The following is a 23,980-nucleotide window of genomic DNA, read 5'->3' as shown; positions in this document are numbered from 1 at the left end:
TCTCTGGTTCTATTAAGGATAGGGTTTGATGTTGTCTTAGAGCAATGATGATGAATAGAAGAGGAGTTTTGTTTTTGCCTCAAAGGGTACAGAGATAAGGAAACACTGTAATGATGATGATGTTGAAGAGAAGGCATGGTGTTTATAAAATGATAGAGAGAGTGTGAAAGATTCTTAAAGCACATGGTTTTATTCTGCGTTTTCATTTAAAACAGGAAAATATCACAACTCTGCTTAATGGGCAGCTCCTGCTTAACCACATAAACAGATGCTCTGTACATGGACCTACGTCTTTACGGCTCTGACGATGATGTTACAAAAGAAGACAAATCCATTTTTGGTGTGATATGTGAATTGGTTGCATTTGGGCAGATGCAGAATTATACAAGATTTTTTTTTTCTTTTGGACAAGATTATATGTTTACACTTTTGCTGAATCTATAATTCATAAGTTTTGATATTTCTTTAACGATTATATGTAATTAATTTTACGTTATATTAGGTAAACACAAAAAATTCCTATATAGGAATTGATTTCACCTTGAGAACTGAAATGGTCTCAATTGAAAATTTAATTGAGTAATCTATTCTATTAATTCTTCAGCATGACCAATTAATAAAAGGTTTGATCTAACTTAAAAAAATAACTGCATAAAATATAGCAATATCTTATTTAAATACTAACCATGTTCTATTTCTAACGAACAAAAACGGTTACGTTTTTTTCTGTAACAAAATGGTTACGTTTTTTTCATCATAACATGTATTCATTGATTTATTTTAATCATTCTCACAGGTGAAAGTAACTCTTCGCTTTTACAATAAAGGATTATGCAGCGAATGTTCTCTTTGGGTGAACGGTCAAAATGGTTAGGTTGGTTTTGAGCATAATGATAATTTAGATGATGACAAAAATACTCTGTTTTAAGACAATCCTAAGGTGCCTGCCTGTCACAAATTCTTCCACTTTTTTTCCAGTTATCATCCTAAAATGCTGCATTTGGTGCAAGCAAGTGACAGATGTCTCACGGTGAAGACGCAATCCATGTCGGGGCAAAAAAATTCTATGGCCAAACTTCATTTGAGATGATGATGACGATGACTTAAGCTTTGTGAAGTGAAAACTGTCCCGATTCTTTTGAAAATAACTGCAACAATAAACGTGTACTCTACAATAATTTTTAAATGTTATTTATAATATTTTTTTTCAAAATTCATTATCATACTACAACAATATAACTTACATCTCACCCAAAAATTGAAATTTATTCAACCAAAAATTAATTTATTCAAATTTTAAATATTTTACATAGACATTAAATTTATCAATTAAAAAATACATAATATTAAAATAAAATTTAACAGAGTTTAAGTGGACTCTTAATAGAACTAAATATTCATATAAATTAATTCAATTTAACGGATTTTAAATAGGTTATTTGATTAAAAAATATTTATTAAATGTGATTTTACTTAAAATTAGTGAAGATCATATTAACCCATTTACGTGTATATATATATTAAGATTTATTTTTCAAACATTTTTCAAAAACAAATTCGGTTTTCAGTGACGGCTGGATTTGATATTGGTTTTTTGGATATAACATTTTAAGATCCGTTCAAGTATATAAGTCAGGTCTTCTAGAGTATGAGACTTTGATTTTTGGGTTGATTCTAAATCAGGTTTTTAGGATACATGTATTTTTGAATAATTATTTTAGGTAATTAATAAGAAAATATAATATGTTGCAAACTTTAGGAATATAGTTTAAAAATAACTTTTGAAATGCATATGATACAAGTGTATAGTTATGCAATTTGACATATTTAATATAGTTACCAAAAATATCAATATTATTAAAACAAGAACATGACATATTGATATATGTGTGGTCTAACTATTTTGATATAATTATTAAAGCCTCTTATAAATAATTTTAAAAAGATATTTTACAAATTAAAAACAAAAATAATTAAAAACACAAATATAAAAATTAAACTTTTAAAAGATGTAAAACAAAAAATTTACCCGCTCTTTTAAGGGCGGGTCAAAATCTATTCTATTAATTCTCCTGTATGACCAATTAATTAAAGGTCCTTTAGAGCATTGTTAACCGTTCGTAACTTCCCTCGGCATATGAAACGATAATCTGAGCTTCGAATATTGTTAACCGTTCGTAACTTCCCTATGTTCCTGTTTTTGTGTTCAAATAAAAAAACAAATAATTTGGATTGAATATTGACAAAAGGACCAAGCCTTACCATATGATACATGTACATACTTACAAAACTTATCTATTCTATTAAATTCATATCATACATAATATGATTATACAAACACACAAACATAAAAATTATGTTTCTTTAAAAAATAAAATTAAAACTAAAACTAAACAACTAAAATTAAAATTAAAAATTATGATCATGATCCGATATTCTACAGATTTTAGTTTAACGGTTTTAAATAGATTTCTACATTTGGACCCGCCTTTTTATACTTTTAGTTTTATATTCTTTTAGAAATTTATTTTTATATTTATATGTTTTAGTCATATTTGTGTTTTTCATTGTATAACATTTTCTCTTAAATAATTAATAGGAGGTTTTAATCATTGTATTAAAATAGTTTGACCATACATATATCAATATGTTATGTTTCTATTTTAATAGTATTGACTAGATTCGGATTCGTCTTTAAAAGAGTCGGTATATTTTTTTGTTTTACATATTTTAGAAATTTAATTTTTATATTTATGTTTTTAATCATATTTATACTTTCTTTGTATAATATTTCTTTTAAATAATTAATAAGAGGTTTTAATAATTATCGTAAAATAATTTGACCACACATATATCAATAGGTCATATTCCTGTTTTAGTATATTGATATATTATATAATGAAAAAAACGTAAATAAAACATAAATATAAAAATTAAATTTATAAAAAAATGTAAAACAAAAAATATACCCGCCCTTTTAAGGGCGGGTCAAAATCTAGTGGTCTCAATTAAAAATGTATTCTGATATGGGGTAAGATCTTGAGAACTGAAATGAGATCAAGCAAACTGCTTTTTTACCAAAGACTTTTCTAATGATTTAACTTTGACTATAAAAAAATATCAATGGAATATATGAAGATTTGTGTCCAATGATTGGATTTTGGAAGTCTTATAATTCATGAAATGTAACAAAACTAGAAGTAGTTGAGAAGAGTATAATCTATAATTATTTTAGGCAGCCCTGGCAAATGTGACATTAGCAAGGAGAGAGAAGAATAACAAGAAAGAGACAAAGGTCAAAAAATATTTATAAACACGTAACCGACAATGATTAGATTGGTGACAAGGAATAAGTTGGTTCCTAGTCTATTTATCGTTAATGTATAGTTTTTATTTCCAAGATATCTCAACCACGTAATGTGTATCCGGTTTAGCTAACTTCTCTTTCAGTTAGTTATCAATGGTCCGGTTTGGATTAAAAATGGCAGACCGGAAGTCGCAGGTCCATTGAATGTTATATGGATCCACATTTAGGCCTATTGAGGCCTGCTATAGGGATATACTTAATTGATAAGACAAGGACTCGTTTACGTATCACTGATTTGTTGGGAAAGAGTTACGACAAAAGGAGGAACATGACTCGTTTACGTTATTGCGTTTGTGACTAATGACTATGATTTAATAAATGGATTAAACAATTACGAGCAAACTCAGTTCACGTTTCTTGCATGATCTTTCGTATCCTAATCAAAATCAAAATCTTGATAACTCTTTTACAAAATCTAGAATAAAAATCTAATACATGATCACAATTCACAATCCGCAAGCATAGTATTTATATATTCGTAACAAAGATTATTTAGTGAATTAACAACATGAGCAAGCAGCAAACTAATGCACACACAAACGAATGAAAAAAAAAGAGAGAAGAGATCGAGACTTAGGATACTAGAAGCAGGAGGAGTGCTTGTTTGGGCGAAGGAGACGAAAGAAACGTCTATGGTGGTAGAAAAACGCCGTTTTGAGACGCGACCAAACAACGCGTTTCAGTCTCCGAGCAGATTTCAACTTCATCCAGACAACTTTCTTCACTACTCTCCCCACAGATCTCTTGATCTTCTCAGTCAAGCTCTGTTTCCTCGAGAACTGGTAGCTCTTTAGGAACAACTGTCTCTTCTCCACGTATCCTCCTCCATAGCCATAGCCATAGTAACCGCTGTTGCTCTGGCAAACGCCAACGATGTTGATGTTTCTGCTCATTGGAAGCCTTCAGCAGCCGCCAAAACCGCCGAAGTAAAACGCCTAGAAGTAGAAGGGATAGGGTTTGGTTTGGTTATATCTCAATCTTGTTTCAAGTGCTTCACGTTGTTGCTTTAAATATTTGTTTGGTTTTGATCTCTCTAGCTTTTAACGTGATGTACTACTCTGCTTTCAATGGCGTCCCTCTCTCTTTTTATTTACTAAAAAACAAGTCCTCTCGTCAAATCAAATACACTAAAAGTAGGTAAGACTTCAATCTAACTTTCCAACTAGTAAAAACTCAATAAATAATCAAAATTCACGTTCTTCTTTTTAGTAAATGATATATAACATATGGTTTCATTAATTTTATTTACGACGGTTTGTTTAATTTGGTTGATTGATTTAAAAAACTTGAATGATATTGACATTTTCCATTTGTCTTTTGTTTTTGACCGAAATGTATTGTTGGTTTCTGATTATCATATGATTTGTTGCTGGGGGTTTTAGGTGTATCCATATTTTTAATCCACTGAACTTAATTCATATAAGGATAAAAAACAAGACTTGAGTATAAACTCTAAAATTAATACAATGTTAGCATAAATATGACACACACAAAAAGTGGATCTATTATTCGCAGTTGAAAGGAACATAAAAAGAGATGGCCTAACAGCTCCAAACTCCAGATAAACTCAATAAATACAGCTCCAAACTTATCTAAGGGACTCTATCTAATTCCACACTCCAAATATATCACAAGTGTTGATATTGTGTAAACAAAATTCAATAATCATTTACATCTATACAATTCAATTATTATTTTCCTCCAGTTTTGCAAATTATACTCGTAACTTAAGAAATCATAAACAATGTAAAAGTCTGCCTAATCAAAAAGTCAGCACAGCTAATTTATGAACAATCACATATATAGTTTGAAAGTTCCAACTTGGAACTATACTATACTCTCATAAGTGCTAAGTTTTAAACAGTAACATATATAGCAGAGCCAGAAAATGTCAGATATCTCAAAATTGTTACAAATCTCACCAAAAAAAAAAGATGTACATGTACTAGTAGTAAAAGTAGTTTCTAAATGGTTTTGTTATGAAAATTAAAGCCATGAAAAACAAAACAAACACATATAGGCCTTATGGGCTTGTAAGCTAATGGGCTAAATGAGAATAGAGTTGATGGGCTTTACAAAACCTGAAAACTAAAAAGAGAGTGAGAGCCGCGAAGCAGTAGTAGCCTCCAATCCACCATCTTCCACTCTTTTCGAATTTGCTCCGTCGCCGCTCGGAATCTCCGTCATTCCCTTAGATCGTCGTAGATATGAACGCCCCTGTTCTCGTTCTCAGTAAGCATCTTCTTCTTCTCCTTCAGATCTCGTCTCTATGAATCTCGAATCAGCTTTTTTAGTCTCTTAGTAGTTAACCCTACTCGTTGGTGTAATGTTCAGAGGATTCGTTGAAGCGTGAATCTGGAACAAAGGTTCACCATGGTAATATCCAAGCTTCTAAGGTAACAAAAGTCCTTTCCTTTTTGTGTGTTTAAAAATGTTGCTACTTTGGATCATAGCTTCACCACCAGTTCTTGGTTCGATTTTAACAGGCTGTGGCTGATATCATCCGCACCACATTGGGTCCTCGCTCTATGTTAAAGATGCTTCTCGATGCTGGTGGAGGTACTTACTTTTCCATCTTCTTATTACTGTTTATAGATCTTATAATAAGAGAACGGAGATTAGGTTAAAGTTCATACCTTTTCAAAGATCCAGTATCAACAGATTTGTATATCAGTGTAAAGAGTTAGCTATGCGTGAAGCCTAAATAAGTTTTTGCTATATATATGGGGGTGGGTTGCGTGGATCCTAAGTTGTTTTTTGTACAGGAATTGTTGTTACCAATGATGGGAATGCTATTTTGCGTGAACTTGATGTTGCTCACCCTGCTGCTAAGGTTTTGTTTCTTCCCTGTCTTGAACCTTCTTGTTGCCTTTCTCATTGTTCCTTTTTATGATCTGGTTTCTTTTTACCTTTGGTTGATTGCAGTCTATGATTGAGTTGAGCCGTACACAGGACGAAGAAGTTGGTGATGGGACTACATCTGTTATTGTTCTTGGTATGTTCATTATATCTTATGTTTCTTTTATTGAGGTTATTCTCTGCCACTAGGGGCTTGCATGAAAGAGTGTAAATGGTCACTTGTTTTCTGCTGTTTTTACTGTCACTGATTTTGTTTTTTTTCAACAGCTGGTGAAATGTTACATGTTGCTGAAGCATTTATTGAGAAGAGTTACCATCCCACAGTCATCTGCCGTGGTATACTACTCTCGTATAATTTTTCACAACTCCACTGTGTTTTACTTTGTTTACTATTTCCATTGAAGAAATGTTTCCTTCTCTGCAGCTTATAACAAGGCTCTTGAGGATGCTATCGCTGTTCTCGACAAAATTGCTATGCCAGTCGATGTCAATGACCGTAAGTCCACTTGTACTTTTGTTTTTGATAATTTTTCAGCCAAGGGTGGAAGGACTTTTCGTTCATGTAAGTTGCGCTTTTCCCTCATGGTTACTGATACAAGAATGTTTATCTGTATCGCAGGTGAAACAGTACTAGGCTTAGTCAAAAGCTGCATAGGAACAAAATTCACTAGCCAGTTTGGTGATCTTATTGCTGTGAGTACTTCAACTTTTCAAGTTATTTCCTTCTATGTCACATGGCTTGCTTTTACCATATATTGTTTTTTTGTTTTCTAGACTAGATGATAAACCACTATACACTTATACAAACACATTATGTTGCTCTTTTAGGATTTGGCTATTGATGCCACTACTACTGTTGGTGTTGATCTTGGACAAGGATTAAGGGAGGTGGATATCAAAAAATACATCAAGGTTGAGAAGGTCCCCGGTGGTCAATTGGAAGACTCCAAGGTTCTCAAAGGAGTTATGTTCAACAAAGACGTTGTCGCTCCCGGTAAAATGAAGAGAAAGATTGTCAACCCACGGATTATTCTTCTTGACTGTCCCCTTGAGTACAAGAAAGGTGAAAACCAAACCAACGCTGAGTTGGTCAGAGAAGAAGACTGGGAAGTTCTGCTGAAACTTGAAGAGGAGTACATCGAGAACATCTGCGTGCAGATTCTAAAGTTCAAACCCGATTTAGTGATCACAGAGAAGGGACTTAGCGACTTAGCATGTCACTATTTCAGCAAAGCCGGGGTTAGTGCAATCCGGAGGCTGAGAAAGACGGACAACAACAGGATTGCTAAGGCGTGTGGAGCTGTGATTGTGAACAGGCCTGATGAACTTCAAGAGTCTGATGTTGGTACAGGCGCTGGCTTGTTTGAGGTCAAGAAAATAGGAGACGACTTCTTTGCCTTCGTTGTTGATTGCAAAGAGCCCAAAGCATGTACTGTGCTCTTAAGAGGACCAAGTAAAGATCTTCTCAATGAAGTGGAGAGGAATCTTCAGGTGCGTGATTGATATTTTACTGTCTTCTGTCAGTCATTATCATTAATGCTTTGGTACATACTTACTACAGGATGCCATGTCTGTTTCAAGAAACATCATCAAGAACCCAAAGCTTGTTCCTGGTGGAGGAGCCACTGAGTTAACCGTTTCTGCCACTTTAAAACAGAAGAGTGCTACAATTGAGGGAATCGAAAAGGTTGTGCTTAGGTTTTACCGCTTAAGTTAAGATCATTTCAAAGTCCAATGTGGCCTCTAATTATGATTCGTTTTGAAACAGTGGCCTTATGAAGCAGCTGCTATAGCTTTTGAGGCTATCCCACGTACATTAGCTCAGAACTGTGGAGTTAACGTGATCAGAACTATGACTGCACTGCAAGGAAAGGTATCATTCGTCTTCGATTGTTTTCTCATTATCTGCCATTCTATGATTCTGAATCATTTTCATTGATCGATTGATTTTTTTTTTTTTTTTTGGTATTAGCACGCAAATGGTGAGAATGCTTGGACTGGAATTGATGGAAACACTGGTGCAATAGCTGACATGAAAGAGAGCAAGGCAAGAATAAACATAACTTTTACTATCTTTCAGGTGTGAATCTATTGTTTCTTGATACTAACAGTTTGAGCTTTGTGATTATTAGATATGGGATGCTTACAATGTGAAGGCGCAAACGTTTAAGACAGCTATAGAAGCGGCGTGTATGCTTCTGAGGATTGATGATATAGTGAGTGGTATCAAGAAGCAGCAAGCTCCTGGAGCTGGTGGACCTTCAAAGCCTACCATTGAGACAGAAGGAGATGCAGACAACGAGCAAATTCTTCCTGATTAGAAAATTTTGCTCTCACCAACGTGATCTTGTTCTTTCTTTTTCTCTGTCTTGTTTTGCTATATTAGTTTGAAATGTTTTTGAAACTAGGCTCTCTCTTTAATTTCTTGTGGTTTTGCATTTTGAGTTGGCGACAAAAGATCTTTAGGGGATTGAGTGTTTGAGTGATGAATCTTTTGTTTATCTTCTAAAAGGAAAGGTACTGAAAGACACTGATAAGAGTACATGAGGGATGAGCTGTTCAAAAAAAAAAAAGAGTACATGAGGATGCTGGTTTATGATTCGCCTTAACCGGATTTGTTGGTTTGTTTTGCTTCGTTAGGTACAGCTAGTAATTATTTTTATATAATCACACAAAAAACATGTGATGAATTCAAAAACAAAATAATTTTACGAAAACATAGAACTATACTACTTTAGAAACATAAAATTCTAATTTAACAGAGAATTTCCTACAAAAACTTAAGTTCTACTTTAAGAACATAATCATTTTTAAAATATGGAATTAGTTTTAAAGCATATTATTCTAGGGACAAAAACATAAAACTGAAGTATAAAACATAAGATTCTACAACACAAACATAGAAGAATTCTGCAACAAAACATAGAAGAATTTTGCAACAGACATATGTTTTTTTTTGAGCAACAGAACTCTGTTTCAAAAACAAGTTTTGCAACAGACATATAATTATGTTAAAAAATATAGAACTCTGTTTCAAAAACATATAATTCTAGATAAGTAATATGTAAACTGTCAGAAATTTTTCATTAATATTCATTGATAGAAATACCTAACCTGAATCAACAAGCTGGTCTTATCTCAGTATTTGTTCTTCCCACAAAACAAAAGAAGCTAACGAAAGAGTTGCAAACATTAACAAGAAAAAATAAAACAAAACAAAGACATGATATCATTCAGTTCTCTTCTCCACGTCTTGATGATCATCCTCAGCAAGCATATACCTTTTCCAGAACCAATGTGGCTTCCACACTCTCTCCCGCACATCATCAATAGCCACTCCCTTTGTCTCCGGTATAAAGAACACAGCAAACAGTCCCATCACAATGATCCAAGCGCTGAAGAAGAAGAATATTCCTGATCTCATCCCGCAAAGCATTGACAAGAACGCTTGTGCGATCACGAACGTGAATAACATGTTGCACGAGACTGCAACAGCGAATCCTGCACTTCGAGTCTCTAGAGGAAACGTCTCGCTGGGAATTAGCCATCCTAAAGGTCCCCATGACCACGCGAATCCCATCACGTAAAGGCAGACAAAGACCACAACCACCATGGCTTGTGCCTTCCCTAATGTACTCGTCGTTCCCAAGTCTTTCGCTAGGACGATTCCAATGACCAACTGTTAGAAAAATTTGTTAGTTTTAGAGGGTTACTCGTGGTGCAAGATACCAAATTCAAGATGCTTAAAGCATGTCTATCAAGGAGAAACCCATCAAAGTATCTCATAAGCAAAATACTAATAATTTAGTATAACTTCATTATTAACTAAATTTTAAATCATAAAAACAAATTAAATCAGTCACGAGTTAACACGTTTGAAAAAAAGTTGTTGATGAATTTTTCAAATGAGAACTATTTACTTCTTTTTATATATTTATTCATTTTCTCCATTTTTCTCTCTTTTTTGTTATTTCTAATGTCTAGAATCCTTGCTAGATACTAGCATTGGCTGCTCTTTGATTCAATAAACAAAGAAGATTACTTGTGGAGCAATATACCTACTTCAAGATAGACCTAAACACAATAACCAAAGAAATAGAGAAATGTACGTACCTGACAAATGAGCATGTGAACGGAAGATTGTAAAAGAAGGAACCTCCGGCCAGTTCTATCGACAAGGTAGATCCCAACAAACGTACTAAGAACGTTGATGCTTCCAGTGATAACCGCAGAGAGAAGAGCTCCGTCACTTTTAAAGCCAACGGTCTGGAACAAAACCGGTGCGTAGAACATAATAGCATTGATTCCACTAAACTGCTGGAAAAACTGGAGAAGCATTCCAATGATTAAAGGTGGTCGACTCGCTGGTTTCAACAGTTTCCTGTAAGGGTCCTTCACTTGACTCGCAATCTCACATGCATGGACGATAGATTCATACTCCTCGTTTATATCTTCAACTCCTCTGATCTTCCTTAGGGTTTCTTTGCCTTCTTCGTTTTTGTTGCGCTCGATGAGACTTGTGGGAGTCTCGCAGATGATCAGTGAACCGAAGAGGAGGATAACGGCGGGGATTCCGGCTCCGCCGAGAGCCATTCTCCATCCGTTAGGGTGAACGGTGGCAGTGAAGTAGTTGACAAGGTTGGCTATTAGTATTCCAATTGTGACCATGAGTTGGAACACAATGTTGAGACCTCCCCTGAGCTGTGCTGGAGCAATCTCTGATAGGAAGAGGGGCACTGCCTGCAAATTTAAGGTACACACAACAATGTTAGGTCATTTCTAGAGATCTGCCAGGCATGACAATTTTTAAGAATGGTCGAAAAAGTTCAAAATTAGAGTTAAAATTATGAGCTTATAACAAAAAAAAATTCAGAATAACTATATATGAATTTAATTTTATATTTACTAACCAAAAATATCAACATAATTTACAAATATATTTTGGTTTTATTTACAAAACCAAATGAAATGAAATAAAGTAAGAAGTAATTAGCACTAAAATCAATTTATCTCTTTAAAAAGTAGATTTTAATATTCAATGTTAATTTGAACAAAAAAAATATATTCAATGTTAATTTAGAAAGTCCATAATATTATTTGATTATGTTTAGGAAACTAATATTGATTAGTTTTGTTAAAATATTGAGAGAAAACAAAAAATTTCACTAAATCTCTACAAAATCACTACACACATTTTTTTTTGTCAAAGCAAAGAAAAAAACCTGTATCCATCAGAAAGTTGAAACATAAACTCAATGTAATCTAAAAAGTCAATGTTGTATATATATTATAGTGAATTGATTTGTCCAAAAAAATGTATAGTGAATTGCTTTTCAATATAGTGAATCTCAAAGCAAAGGAAAAATGCATTATGTATCTACCTGATTGCCAAAGCCTACACCCAAGCCAAGCATGATTCTTCCAATGATCAACATGACGATGTTAACGGCTCCTGCGGCTAGCCCGACACCGATCAAGAAAAAGACAGAAGCAAACTGCATAGTGGGCTTCCTTCCAAGTTTGGAACATACGGCTGAAGCCAAGAAGCTGCCCACGAGGGCGGCTAGGTAAAGAGACGATGTGAATAGTTGCAAGTACTGGTTATTATACTTGCAGTAATTGTTCTCATGAGCGTGCTGCTTCCTCTCCCACACCGAAGGGAAAAATTTCTTCAAGAAATCATCCATCGCCGTCACTCCACCTTATTAAGTCATTAACATGAAACACAAGTTAGGTCTTTTTGGAGTTTTGTTTCTTGGTACGCAAGTAAGGTGAAAATTAGTACAGAGAAAGAGAATAAACCGGAAATTCCGATGTCGTAACCGAAGATCAAACCGCCGACAGCAGCAATCATAACGCAGACGAAGACATAGACAGTCATCTTGGCTTCAAAAGCCGGACCATTCCCGTTAGAGGATACAACAACAGCCATGTTCAATGAATTTTGGTCAGATAAAACCACTCTAACTCACTATATATATATACAGAAGTGTTTGTATGTGTGTTGTGTATGCTGAAGAAGGAGACAGAGACGACAGAGAGACTCTGCTTGAGATTACAGACTGTTGAATAGAAGAAAGAGCTCAGATATTTATAAGACATGACACAGACGTTCAGACCAAACTGAGATCCCGAGGTGTCTAAGAAATGGGATTGTGTTTGAAAATTAGCTGAGGCGAGAGATCCACGGTTATTGTAAGGCCTGTAAGTCTCTTTCTTGTTTTGGACCATAATCTTGCTTTTTTCTTTCCCCACTTGGTAGTGGATTACACAGTCAAATCTCCACCTACCAATAGATTAGGGCTGTGAGTTCGGTTAAGCAAACCGATCCAGCCAGAAACCGTAACTAAATTTGGTTTTATTCTCTTACACACGAAAACCGGGACCGTTTATTGCGTGTATATCGGGATTAATCTCCAAATGAATATCTATTTGGATGTGGTGTTTGCGGCTTAAAATGAAAATGAGAAAGAAAAGTAGAAAACAAACCAATCAGATGTAGATGGAGAGGTTACCATCTAGGCTGGATATCTTTGTCTATACGACTTTTAAACGGCCAAAAAGACTTTTAAACGCCTGTTAGGTTTTTTCAAAATCGTAGTCATTTTTTGTTTGTTTTTAAAACTAAAATAATACTAATTTATCACAATTTGTAACCGGTTATACAACTAAATAACAATTAAGACTTCCTGCTAAACTGACCGCTCGCTTAGCGTTACAACCTTTTTTCTTTAAATTGGTCAACAAGCGTTACAACTTTAAGATAAAAGTCAATGTTTTGCGTTCCTCTGACCGCTAAAACGTTGAAAAAGATCTATATTGTAGGCAAAAAGATAAGTCAATGCTTTATGTTTCTCTGACCGCTCGCTATACGTTTCTCTGTCGTTTAGTACGAAGAATCTGAAAGAAAAATACAAAACGAATTGAGAATGTTTTTGACTTTCTTATTACACAAGGCAAACGTTTTAGTACCTATACTATAGCACCTTTATTACCTTAGCGAACATTCAATGAAACATATAGCAAGAAGAAAAAAATAAAAAAGAATTACAATTTTAGGATTTTTTATTAATCACTCGAATTACACCCGAATCACAAAGCTTTATTTAGCAAGCTCCTTGTACATGTTTGTTATTGCTTCGGCGAAGTATTCCTTTGCTTGTGGTCTCTTAATCTGTAAACAAACAGTTCAATCAAAATCCTTCAGCTTCAATTCATTTTCACAATTAGTTTACTAATCATCCTACGTCCTTTTAGTACACACATCTGAGATTTTAGCGACTATAGATAATTTAGAAATTATTTTACAAATTTGGAGTTTATATCTATGTAACTTTTCCTACAATTTTGGAGGGAGGGGGCATAGAATAATACTTCACTAGCCTACTCATTCACTGACCTACCCTCAGGAGTAGAAACCAGTGATTCTAATTCATCTAAGTTACTCAAATGGGTCCTGCAGAATTTACCTTGAATGTTGGTGTCAACAAGCCATTTTCTAGCGTAAATGGCTCCAGCACCAGTGTTACAGCTTTTGCAAACTCAAAGCCTCTCAACTGCATTCAATGTTGTTTAAAATCTTAGTCAGTGATGGTGTCTTTGAGAACACTAACTAAGATGAAATAAATAAATGTCACGGAGATGGCATTACCTGAGCTTCTCTCGCAACAGCGTCCATGTCTGATAGTACTGCTGCTTTCACTCTCGGGTTATTGCACAGCTCTCTCAGATCTCCCTGCAGCATTTTAAGCATTGTATAAAGTTACTTTGCTAGTGTTGCATTTGAAGGAACTTGGTGAAGGAAGTTTATATCACCTTTATGCCTTCTGAAGCAGCCCAGCTTTTAAGCACATCTGGATCAACCGATACAACAGCCACCAATGATGAATTAAAGCTATCACCTGAGTAAAAATAAAAACCGGTTAGATGGCGAAAAGAATAAAGCAAAAAAACTAAGGAAAATTTTCTCTTTACCATATATGAAGCATTGGCCGACAAATCTGCATTTGGCATAAACGTTTTCAATTTTCTCTGGAGCTATATACTCCCCTTGCGCCAATTTGAAGATGTTCTTTTTCCTATTTAAAGAACAAGGAACGTTTACAAAGATGATTCTCGGTACAAAACATACCAACAAGTCCTCCAAAAAAGTTAAACCATCTTCGAATAGTGGATACTAATCAAGTGATTTGGGAATACCTGTCAATGATTTTTAGACGTCCTCCCGGTAGCCAAAGACCTATATCTCCAGTGTGAAGCCATCCATCTTCATCAATTACCTCTCTCCTAAAATTTAAATACATTTAACTGAACCTATTAAACTTTTGGTACAATCTGGTTAGTGAAAGAAGACTTTGTGATGGAATAGGTATTCATACGTTTGAACTTCATCCTTGTAATAGCCTCTGAAGATGATGGGACCCCTAACACATATCTCGCCACGAGGATGGGGCTCATCTGCTGATGTATAGTTCATTTCCGGGACATCCACAAGCTTTACTTCTGAAAAAAGCAATGAGTATTAAATCATATAGCGTTATAACTTGTATATTTATCTTATCCCAGAGTCAGTAAAAAGCTCACCACAAGCTGGATTAGGAGAGCCAACATGTCCAGTGAGGTTATCACCCTCGTCCATGCCACTTATAACACAAGATGTTTCTGTCATTCCATATCCCTCTGATACCCTTCCTCCAAAGCATCTGGCGAAGTCATATACAAATTTAATCAAAAGATAATGTCAAACAAAGCGATAAACATATTATATCATGACAGAACACAATCTCTTCGAAGCGATAAACTTACATCTTCAAAAACTCCAACACTTCAGGAGACAGAGGTGAAGCCCCAGACGTCATAAAACGAACCCGTCCTCCAAGTCTGTCTTTTATCTTATTAAATACCAACCTGTCCCATATGGGAGACGCACTTTTTCCTGAACCAACAGTAGATGTCTCAGAAATTACAACATACAGCTACAGAAGCAAGTTGCGCAAACAGAGTTAAATTGCATGACAGGACCTACCATTCAAGAGAGCCTGCTTCTTTGCATTATAGGCAGCATTGAAGAGCCTCTCTTTCAGCCCACCCGAGGTTTTTACTGCATTAGTAATACTGGCATGGCAACAACAATTTTACCATTAGTTCAATGAATCACCAAAAGTAGCATAGAGCGTATATCAACGAACTGAAAACACTATTACCCATCATATATTCTATTGTATAATCGGGGGACGCTGCTGAATACAGTAGGTCTCAGAGCAGCCAAATCATCCAGTAGTTTCATATTGTCCTGCAGAAATTTTGGCAAGTGGTTCTTCCAATCAATTCAACAGAAAATAATCCGAGAGGTTCTGCCATCACGTATAGAAACAAATTTATGGCAAATAGTTAGCTAAAAGCTGAAAGTTCAGTTTCCAACCCCTTGGTAGAAACCAACAGCAACTCCAAAGTACACTGCTAGGATCTGATTTGCTCGTTCGTAAATGTGTGCCAGCGGAAGATATGAAATGTAACTGGAAAGTGCAAGAGAGTAGCACAAAATTAGCAGCAAGTATTTAACATGAAAAACTGGATTTTTTTTTAAGAATAGAGGTGCATGTAGTAAATAGATACAAAAGAGAACATTTAAAATATTTTCCTATTAGTCTATTAGTGGAAAGAAGGAAAGCACTTACATATCTGAAGAGAAAAATTTCACACTAAAACTTGTTCCAGCAACATTTGCAATCAAGTTTGCATGAGTCAATACAACTCCCTTTTCATCCAGAAAGAGCAGGCCAGGAAGGAATGAAGCATACATGATAGCATAAACAGTAATTTAGAAGCTATAGACAGTGTAAATATGAAATAAAGAAGAGTAAATGTCCCAGTTTTGGAGACCGACAGAAGTTTCAAGTAAGCAAAAACCTTTGGGGTCCCAGTTGTTCCGCTTGTATAGCATAAGGTTGCAACATCATCCGGTTTTGGTGGACAAAACGGCTGTGGGTTACTACGGCCCTGAAACAAATTTGTGTGGTAAGAAAACTGTGAAACCAACATGTAATAACTGCGAACTCCTAGTTGATAGAATGCCCTTAATCCTGCTTATATTCAGAGGACGGATAGTTCAATACGGTTTCCAGAGCAGATAAACAGAGAAGAGTGTACCTGGTTCAGTAACACCGAATATGATACAACTTTAACTCCTGCGGATGGGGGAAGCGAAGGCAAAGATTCATTTAACCCTCCAACAACCTAATTGGTACATGATAAGTATCAGAAACACAGAGAAGAGAAAAGTAATTTAAAAGCTGTAGTCACAATACTCAAAAAGTGTAATCGATAGCAACAAAATTAAAGTCTCTTCATACCACCACCAGGCGTACAGTTGGCATCTCAGACAAGCCGCTAAGTAACTGCAAGCTCCAGCGATAACCCAAACCAGAGAAACAAGCAAAGAGACTTCAGAAAACAATCACTTAGGTAAGCATATGAAGAAAAAAAAAGTAATCCAAGCAGCAGATTAATGAACTCACGGAGTTTAACGTCTCTGGCACACAAAATATGGCTTGCACATTTGCATGATTGACAATAAATTTTACAGCATCAGGACCTTCAGTCAAAAAGAAAGAAAAACATAATTAGAACATCCCTACGAAGCTTGCAATGGAAAAAACAACACCGTAAGCAGAATACTTACCAAGAGTATCATACAAAGGAACAGAGACATAAGAATAAGAAGCACAAGCTTGATCAACAATGAGCCACTCTGGGCGGTTGATAAAGTAAATTCCAACAGAAGATCCCTACTCGAAATAGAAAAACACACACAAGCTTGCATCAGCTAAAACTTCAAGCGGGAAAGAAAGATTTAGAAAAAAAATAGTTTTACCGAGGTGATTCCGTGATGAACTAAACCAGAACCTAAAGCAGTTCTTGCTGTACCAACTTCTCCATAAGTCATCCATTTGTAGCTAGAAGAGTAAAAACCAGAGTAATTTAATAAAAGTATCATAATCAGAACCGGTCTGAGATTTACGGGGGGTTTGGAACAACAAAGTACGGATGATGAACTAAATAATCAATACATATATTTTCCTTATCCACTTAAATTTTCGGACCGAAGTAAATATTTCATCTAGCTATGTCCAAAACCAATCTTTAGATTTATACAACTTAAAACAATAACGGAAACGGATAATGAGAGATTGCCCTTTTCCAACCCTTACTGCACAACCTACATACAAACATAAAGCTATGCTATGCATTCCACTTACAGAACAGGATTAATGAACTAAATAATCAAATACATATATTCTTTTCTTTTGCACGGAACAATCTAATACATATTAGCCACTTAAGTTTTAGGACCAAAGGCAAATGTTTCACCAGGACCGGCCCTGAAACATAAACAGTATATAAGCAAGTGGCTCACTCTCCAACGGTTCCGTCAACACGAACGCGAGTACCTAAGTACTTGTAATCCCGAAAGTCATGAACAGCATGCCTACACGCACATTCAGTAATTATCATCAGAAGAGAGTTGACTAAAAGATGAATAATAATAAATCGCTTACTCAAAGTTGTCATGGAGAGTGGCGATGTCAGGATGATCAGGGAACCTGCTAACGAGCTTGAACGGAGATCGAGCAGATCTAACCAAAATTCAAACCGAACAAACACAAAAGGTCAAACGTTGAACGAACACATGATCGTGGATATATATATATATATATATATATATATAACCTGTAGACGTTCCAGTTGCCAGTGCTCAGCTTCTCCGGAAGCACGACGCTATAGCCATTATCTGGTTATCATCAGAAAAGATAAGAAAACAGAAGCGGAAGAAGCTGAGAGAGAAAGAGAAGAGAAGATGGGGGGATAGTACTGACCGAGACAGAACTCGCCGGCGGTGGGATTGGAGCAGAGGAGAGGGGAGGAGCGAGAGGAGGTGACGAGATGGGAGTGGATAGCGTTTATGCGGCGGCGTGCGGCGGAGGAAGAAGTATCCATTTTTGTTTTTGCCCGATTCGGAATCTGAAAAGAGAGAGAGAGAGAGAGAAAGGAGAATGATCCGATAGAATTTGACTAATGGGCGGGGCACGCTTTTCTAACTCGGTTGATGTCGCTATCGTTTGATTTCGTCAATCATTCATAAAAACTTCTAATAATTGCATCAAATATAAAATAAAACACTCCAGTATATTATTGTGTTCAAAAAAAAAAACTCCAGTATATTTTTGACAGAAAATAAATAATAACAGTATAACACTGGAAAAGTAGTTCTCGGTGGAAGCCTCTTTAATCAGTTGTTTGATTAAAATTTTTATTGATATTTTTACATTAATTTTTTTTGAGTTTCAAATCGTAAAAAAATGAATCATGTAAATTAGAATTGAAATAATTACAGGAGATCTTAGTGCAATTAGACCGTAAATTATTGTAACAGAAGTAGAATTATGAGCCTAGAATTGTTTAGCTAATAACATAACTAATCAATTTTACAAATACAACTTCTGAAATACCTTGTATAATTCATTATATGTTTTTAGTACTTCCTCCGCTTTAGTTTAGTTGGCATTGTAAAGTAAATTTTCGTTTCAAAATAATTAAATATTGTTTTATGATTTTAAGACGTATTAATCCAAAATTATAAAAAAAAAATATTTATTTATTTATATATCTATAAGATAATGGGTAGAAGAAGTTGGGTCCGCCTCTGGTTATAGCCTAGGTATCATAGATCATGCGATCTCTATAAAATTGGGTCATAATTTGATGACAAAAACATATGTTGTCTCGAGCATGAGCTACTAAACACGAACTTAAAACGGCGAGTAGTCAATAAGGTATAGGCCCAAATTTATGAGTACTCACCAAACACTCCCTGTTCCCTTTCTTGTTTTGTTTACACAATTACCCCCTCTTGATGGGTTTTAACTTGAGCATATTAGTAAGTAATGGGCTATTCTTTAATACGGTCTGGCAATTGCCATCGCTACTGGGCTTGTAAAAAAAACATAAACACGGTCGGTCATAAGCTCATCATAAGTATTTCCTCTCCTTTCTAAATAAATGTCACTTTATTATTATCATACTAAAATTCTAATTCAATTTATACTTACTTTTACCTCAATAATAACTATAAAATGTGTACATAAATTTATTTATCTAAAATATTATTGACTAAACGGATGAAATAAATGAAAACATAAATATATTTTAACCATTTTTTAATATGTGTGAAAATTATCTAAGCGACATTCTTTATAAAACGTATAAATAATTATCTGGTAACTCCACAAATTTTGGTAGAAGCTAGTTAAACCAAATGCAATATGAATTTTTTTTTCTTTTTAAAAAGAAAGTTTAAGTAAATAATAACAGTAATCACATTTGTATTGATTATATCTGTTTCGTTCCTAACAAATGGAGCATACCGTTCGGATAGGTCACATTCATCTGGAACATCCTTAAACCAAATTTTGAATTTCTTAACATTTTTCGTTTGTCTTCTGTACAGGTTCCAAGAAAGAGGTAATAACACAAAGAGAAATTTCTTAGGATAGTTATTTTCTAAGTTTATTTTTACAAAATTAGTCTCCCAAAAGTGACAAAATAGGGTTAATTAACGGTAGATTTTGGGTTTAAAATTAATGGATAAAATTTTGGGATGAGATTTAAAAACTTTAAAAAACAGAAAATAAATATTAAAAGTTAAAAAATAGTTAAAAACATTTTTGAAATTTAAAAAGAAAAATTGAAAAAAGTTTGAAAAATTATAAAAAGTTTTCATTTCAAGACATATTAATCCAAAATTGTTTTTAAAAATATTATTTATTTATTTATTTATATATCTATAAGTAATGGGTAGAAGAATTTTTTGTCTTTTTACTAAAACCTATTTTGGTCATACTTTTTTTTTTGATGACTACTTTTCTGACAAAGAAAATTTAAAATACAAATGAGTAATCTCCTTTCGAATTCTTTTTTTAACATCCATATGAATTTCTAAATTGTTGTATACATATAACATATATAATAATTTGTTGGTCATATACATGTTTCTGTATCTTATTATTCTGTGTTTTTCCTTGTCTTTTTTTTTGTTATGGTGTTGTCTTTTAATCAACTTCAAATTGGATAACTCCTAAGGATGCTTGTTCTAGATAGTAATGGAATAGATGGATGTAAGTATCTATGACTGTGGTTTATTCCATTGAATCGGTACTCTTATCCAAATTAGCTACACTTAAAAATAAAAGCCAATCTTATTATACACATATTTTGATCTACTTTGTGAAAGTTATAGTTTGCTTGGATGATATGTGAGTGAGACAATAGTTATGGATGAGAATGATATTTTCATGTGGATGTCATGCTTTCAACAAAAGCTAAGGAGACAAACAATAACTCTATGTGGCCAATACATAACATTCTCTATATATTCTTTGTCTGCCTAAAATATACATGAACTTTGTTAACCAATAGTTCATATGCATGTGTAAGCATTGTTTATATATAAGCTCCATTTGAAAATTTAATGCATGGTCACGATTTAAAAAAGTTTAAGGAGTGGCTCATAAAGGCTCCACTAATATAGTCGAAAGATGGTTTTTGCGTATGCAAATCATTTTGAGCCATGAGATGCACGCTTTGGTTTCGCATCATGTATGTTCAGATTCGATGTAGCGTTCACCTAGTTTTGGGATGATTATGTATTCTTCTTGGCAAATTCTTTTCGAATAAGTACGAAATCAAGAATCATATTATCCTAAAGAAATTGGATCTTTGTAGAACAGTACAAAAAATGCTTTCAAATATGCCAACACAAAATATTATTTTTACATTAATTTACAGTTACATTTTTACATTAATTTTTTGAATGAATGTAAAATTGTTATTCAAACAAAAACATGTTTAATAATTGTTGTTGCTGAAAAAATAATAATAATAATAATAATTGTTGTTGCTGTAGTTTGTTTAGCCTTTTCAAACTATCAAATGAAATTGAAATTTACATTATAGCATCACTCTGTATTTTATTTGTTTAGTTTTGTGCGTGTGTGCATCATGGGGCTTTTGTGACATGACAAGTCAAACTATTTTCGTATATAAAATTCTCCTACTTTAATTTGCTTGTGTGACTTGTGTCCCCTATTCACTTAATAATTGTAAAACTCAATTAAATATAATAAAAGTATCTTTATGTAATACGACACAAATGAAAAAAGCAAACCATGACCGTTTGGAGCGGCCAAAGGTTGCTATGCTACTTTCTACTTCATTTCTTTGCCTTGGTTCGAAATTTAGGACCACATGTGGTGATCAGAGACTCAATATATGTAGAATGATATTTCTCTCGACAGATTACGTCTGCAGGTCAGCTCCTTTTCCTACCTTTTCTTCGTTAAATTATGTCTAATAACTTTTACTCTTACAATTGCCCTTATAGTATCCTCTATTCTATTATTATTTATTTTTATTTGATCATATACCGATAGTGTATGAAACTAAATGGTAAATCATTAATTATTGTTTCCTCCACGAAAGAGTGTTGAACAGTGGAGCGTAACTTTTTTCTAATCCGTGATATTTAGAAGAACAGTACCATTATACCAACGAGTAGTCTGATCTCAAATTTTTAATGAAATCTAAAAAAATATTTTTATCTTCGTCTGGTCAATCAGTATCAACTTAGTTTTTAACAGGATTTGAACCCAAAACGACGGATTTATATGGTTTGTCTCAAATAGTTCTTCTTATCACCAAAGTACCGTTGATTAGTTTGAAACATAATTTTTTGGACTTAACTACCGGATCGCACATTGATTGACATATTAAGAACGGTAGTTTCTTCATGTGATTAAACTATAAGAAACATTATATATCACACTATTGTTCTTCAAATCATCTTTTATTTGCTTAGTAATGCGATTACACAAATTCTTTGACTCAATTATTCAGTGCACTGAGTAATGCATGATCATCCATTTTGGAACATATTGTAAAATGTTACTAGTTCTAGAGCTAAGTCGTACTAATTTTGGAAAAGAAGTTAGTAGGAAAAGAAAAAACTGACATCTACTTGTCATATATAATACACATATCTGAGGTATCTTAGTACCAAATCACCTATCCATTGTCTCTCGTCGAATTCTGTGAGAAATTATTAAATATGTTGTACTTTGTGTTCATGTCTGCTATACACCTCGAAAAGTTTTGGTCTGCTAGCTAATCAAAACGATCATAGATTGGACAATACAGAAGTAGGCTTAGCATACATATTATTATATATGCTCAACACAGTTCATTGATGGTGTAGCTAGCAATTATATTTGTAAGCACATTCTTTATTCACCCACAGCCACAGTACGCAAGCTGATAAAACTTTTCCATTACAGAAAAACCCAGAACCTCAAAAGTCTTTTCCCGGCTCACACTTCTACTAGCCTCTCTTTCTTGCAAGTTCAGTAAAAGATGAAGTTAGGGTTCAACTGCTTTTTAGTTTAATCCATGCTATATTTGCTTCCTTAAAAGACTTGCAAAAAGTTAGTATTTTGATCAACAACATTAAAAAAAAAATGTAGATGCAAATTTTGAAAAGGTCCAGGTTGCAATTTTTTAAATGAATAAATATTTATACTTGTAATGGGAGCAATGTTCGAAATTTGATAAGAAAATAGAATTTTCAGGCTTTCTCATAAACTAGTTTTATTAAGTTTTAATTAATTTAACAAACAATTTTTGATATATATATACATGCATGTTGACAAAAAAATATAAATATACATATATTGTTTAAAATTTTTAGTAGAACTATTGGGTTTTTAAATATTGTAAAAAAGGGCATTAAACTGTCAGAAATTCTTACACGAAACTTGTTCACTGCATTATCATTGTTCCTGCTGAATACAAAAATAATACTAACAAATGCAAACTCACTTTTTTTTAATGCAAACACACTTGCTATGAGCATGGTTGTTATATCATTCCCCACATGGATTGGAGCTTATGGGAAAGGTAGCTAGTGAGTAATTAGTGACATTTTCTTTATGACCCTGATATCAGAAGTTTTCGAAAGAGATCCGACCAGCGTGTAATGACCGTCCATCGGAATTAAGTCGGATCGCTGAAGACATCCAATGAGGCTACCACATGCATCCGGTTAATTAGTGACTTTGGAACATTAGTTTACCTGTTAGAGTTGTATGCAAGTGTTGTTTAATTTGTACCTTTCCTTTTAGGAAAAAGGCTTTAATTAGGGGTTTTTCGTACATAACACAGCGTAAGCATCTGGAAAACAGAAAGACATAAGAGTGAAAGTGATAGTGGGGAATCAATTGCTGATTCACGAGTCTAAGACTTTGTGTTTTCATAAGCTACTCCGTACGATTTCATAGAGGTAACATGGCTTTGAGAGGGTAAAAGCAACTTAGAGTTGGCTAGCCAAAGAGAAAAAGGACAGTTTGATGTTAACTTAGTCTAACCTGGATTACTATTTATAATGACACTATGCAGAATTTGAGAGAGAATATTCTAAAAATAGAAACCTAGATCAGGTGGCTTGCTTCTATCGTTTTCTTTCATAAGCGGCAAGTTTTGAATATAATTTAACACATAATACTTACAGATCTAAGATCGACATGTTATACATATATACACACACACATATGACTTACGGTAGTTAACCTTAAATAGTTAAATGTATATGCCAATTTTCCGTGGTAAAAAAAAATCCGTGGTTACAAATTGTATCAATCAAACCCG

General features: G+C 34.0%; 4 protein-coding genes across 4 annotated transcripts; 1 reads left to right on the top strand and 3 right to left on the bottom strand.

Annotated features, from left to right (window-relative positions):
* Positions 1 to 3,741: 3,741 nt before the first annotated feature.
* On the bottom strand, positions 3,742 to 4,459 carry LOC108859553 (uncharacterized). Its single transcript, XM_018633461.2, has one exon. It carries the CDS (start codon positions 4,258 to 4,260, stop codon positions 3,949 to 3,951), a length of 312 nt encoding a protein of 103 aa, XP_018488963.1. The 5' UTR covers positions 4,261 to 4,459; the 3' UTR covers positions 3,742 to 3,948.
* A 984-nt stretch (positions 4,460 to 5,443) lies between these two features.
* LOC108805143 (T-complex protein 1 subunit gamma) lies at positions 5,444 to 8,756 on the top strand. The gene is made up of 13 exons (XM_018577111.2): positions 5,444 to 5,599; positions 5,702 to 5,763; positions 5,854 to 5,926; positions 6,133 to 6,200; positions 6,293 to 6,362; positions 6,494 to 6,562; positions 6,651 to 6,722; positions 6,846 to 6,919; positions 7,055 to 7,717; positions 7,788 to 7,913; positions 7,995 to 8,099; positions 8,199 to 8,273; positions 8,359 to 8,756. Exons 1-13 carry the CDS (start codon positions 5,575 to 5,577, stop codon positions 8,545 to 8,547), a joined length of 1,671 nt encoding a protein of 556 aa, XP_018432613.1. The 5' UTR covers positions 5,444 to 5,574; the 3' UTR covers positions 8,548 to 8,756.
* Positions 8,757 to 9,264: 508 nt separating this feature from the next.
* Positions 9,265 to 12,374, bottom strand: LOC108857486 (sugar transport protein 6). Its single transcript, XM_018631475.2, has 4 exons — positions 12,029 to 12,374; positions 11,608 to 11,927; positions 10,340 to 10,966; positions 9,265 to 9,905 (listed from the first exon to the last, which is right to left on the bottom strand). Exons 1-4 carry the CDS (start codon positions 12,156 to 12,158, stop codon positions 9,456 to 9,458), a joined length of 1,527 nt encoding a protein of 508 aa, XP_018486977.1. The 5' UTR covers positions 12,159 to 12,374; the 3' UTR covers positions 9,265 to 9,455.
* Positions 12,375 to 13,149: 775 nt separating this feature from the next.
* On the bottom strand, positions 13,150 to 18,283 carry LOC108863114 (long chain acyl-CoA synthetase 6, peroxisomal). Its single transcript, XM_056986379.1, has 23 exons — positions 18,103 to 18,283; positions 17,957 to 18,017; positions 17,785 to 17,862; positions 17,643 to 17,714; positions 17,100 to 17,181; positions 16,908 to 17,013; positions 16,744 to 16,820; positions 16,579 to 16,623; positions 16,376 to 16,462; positions 16,136 to 16,225; positions 15,904 to 15,983; positions 15,648 to 15,741; positions 15,430 to 15,518; positions 15,252 to 15,340; positions 15,032 to 15,161; positions 14,810 to 14,928; positions 14,605 to 14,728; positions 14,426 to 14,512; positions 14,201 to 14,304; positions 14,042 to 14,127; positions 13,878 to 13,961; positions 13,696 to 13,782; positions 13,150 to 13,400 (listed from the first exon to the last, which is right to left on the bottom strand). Exons 1-23 carry the CDS (start codon positions 18,221 to 18,223, stop codon positions 13,329 to 13,331), a joined length of 2,064 nt encoding a protein of 687 aa, XP_056842359.1. The 5' UTR covers positions 18,224 to 18,283; the 3' UTR covers positions 13,150 to 13,328.
* Between the last annotated feature and the right edge of the window lie 5,697 nt (positions 18,284 to 23,980).

Source organism: Raphanus sativus, chromosome 5, assembly GCF_000801105.2.
Source record: "Raphanus sativus cultivar WK10039 chromosome 5, ASM80110v3, whole genome shotgun sequence".
In the NCBI taxonomy this organism is placed as follows: Eukaryota; Viridiplantae; Streptophyta; class Magnoliopsida; order Brassicales; family Brassicaceae; genus Raphanus; species Raphanus sativus.
Note: the sequence above shows the minus strand (reverse complement) of the source record. Positions and strands in the feature narration are given on the sequence as shown.

Coding starts and splice junctions, on each gene's coding strand:
- LOC108857486 (XM_018631475.2), bottom strand. CDS start 12,158: ATGGCTGTTGTTGTATCCTCTAACGGGAATGGTCCGGCTTTTGAAGCC. Junction 10,967..11,607: donor GTGTAGGCTTTGGCAATCAG/GTAGATACATAA, acceptor TTAAATTTGCAG/GCAGTGCCCCTCTTCCTATC. Junction 9,906..10,339: donor TTCACATGCTCATTTGTCAG/GTACGTACATTT, acceptor TTTTTCTAACAG/TTGGTCATTGGAATCGTCCT.
- LOC108859553 (XM_018633461.2), bottom strand. CDS start 4,260: ATGAGCAGAAACATCAACATCGTTGGCGTTTGCCAGAGCAACAGCGGT.
- LOC108863114 (XM_056986379.1), bottom strand. CDS start 18,223: ATGGATACTTCTTCCTCCGCCGCACGCCGCCGCATAAACGCTATCCAC. Junction 16,624..16,743: donor TGCCAGAGACGTTAAACTCC/GTGAGTTCATTA, acceptor TGGAGCTTGCAG/TTACTTAGCGGCTTGTCTGA. Junction 15,341..15,429: donor TACAATAGAATATATGATGG/GTAATAGTGTTT, acceptor TTGCCATGCCAG/TATTACTAATGCAGTAAAAA.
- LOC108805143 (XM_018577111.2), top strand. CDS start 5,575: ATGAACGCCCCTGTTCTCGTTCTCA. Junction 5,600..5,701: donor CGCCCCTGTTCTCGTTCTCA/GTAAGCATCTTC, acceptor TGTAATGTTCAG/AGGATTCGTTGAAGCGTGAA. Junction 6,920..7,054: donor AGTTTGGTGATCTTATTGCT/GTGAGTACTTCA, acceptor TTGCTCTTTTAG/GATTTGGCTATTGATGCCAC.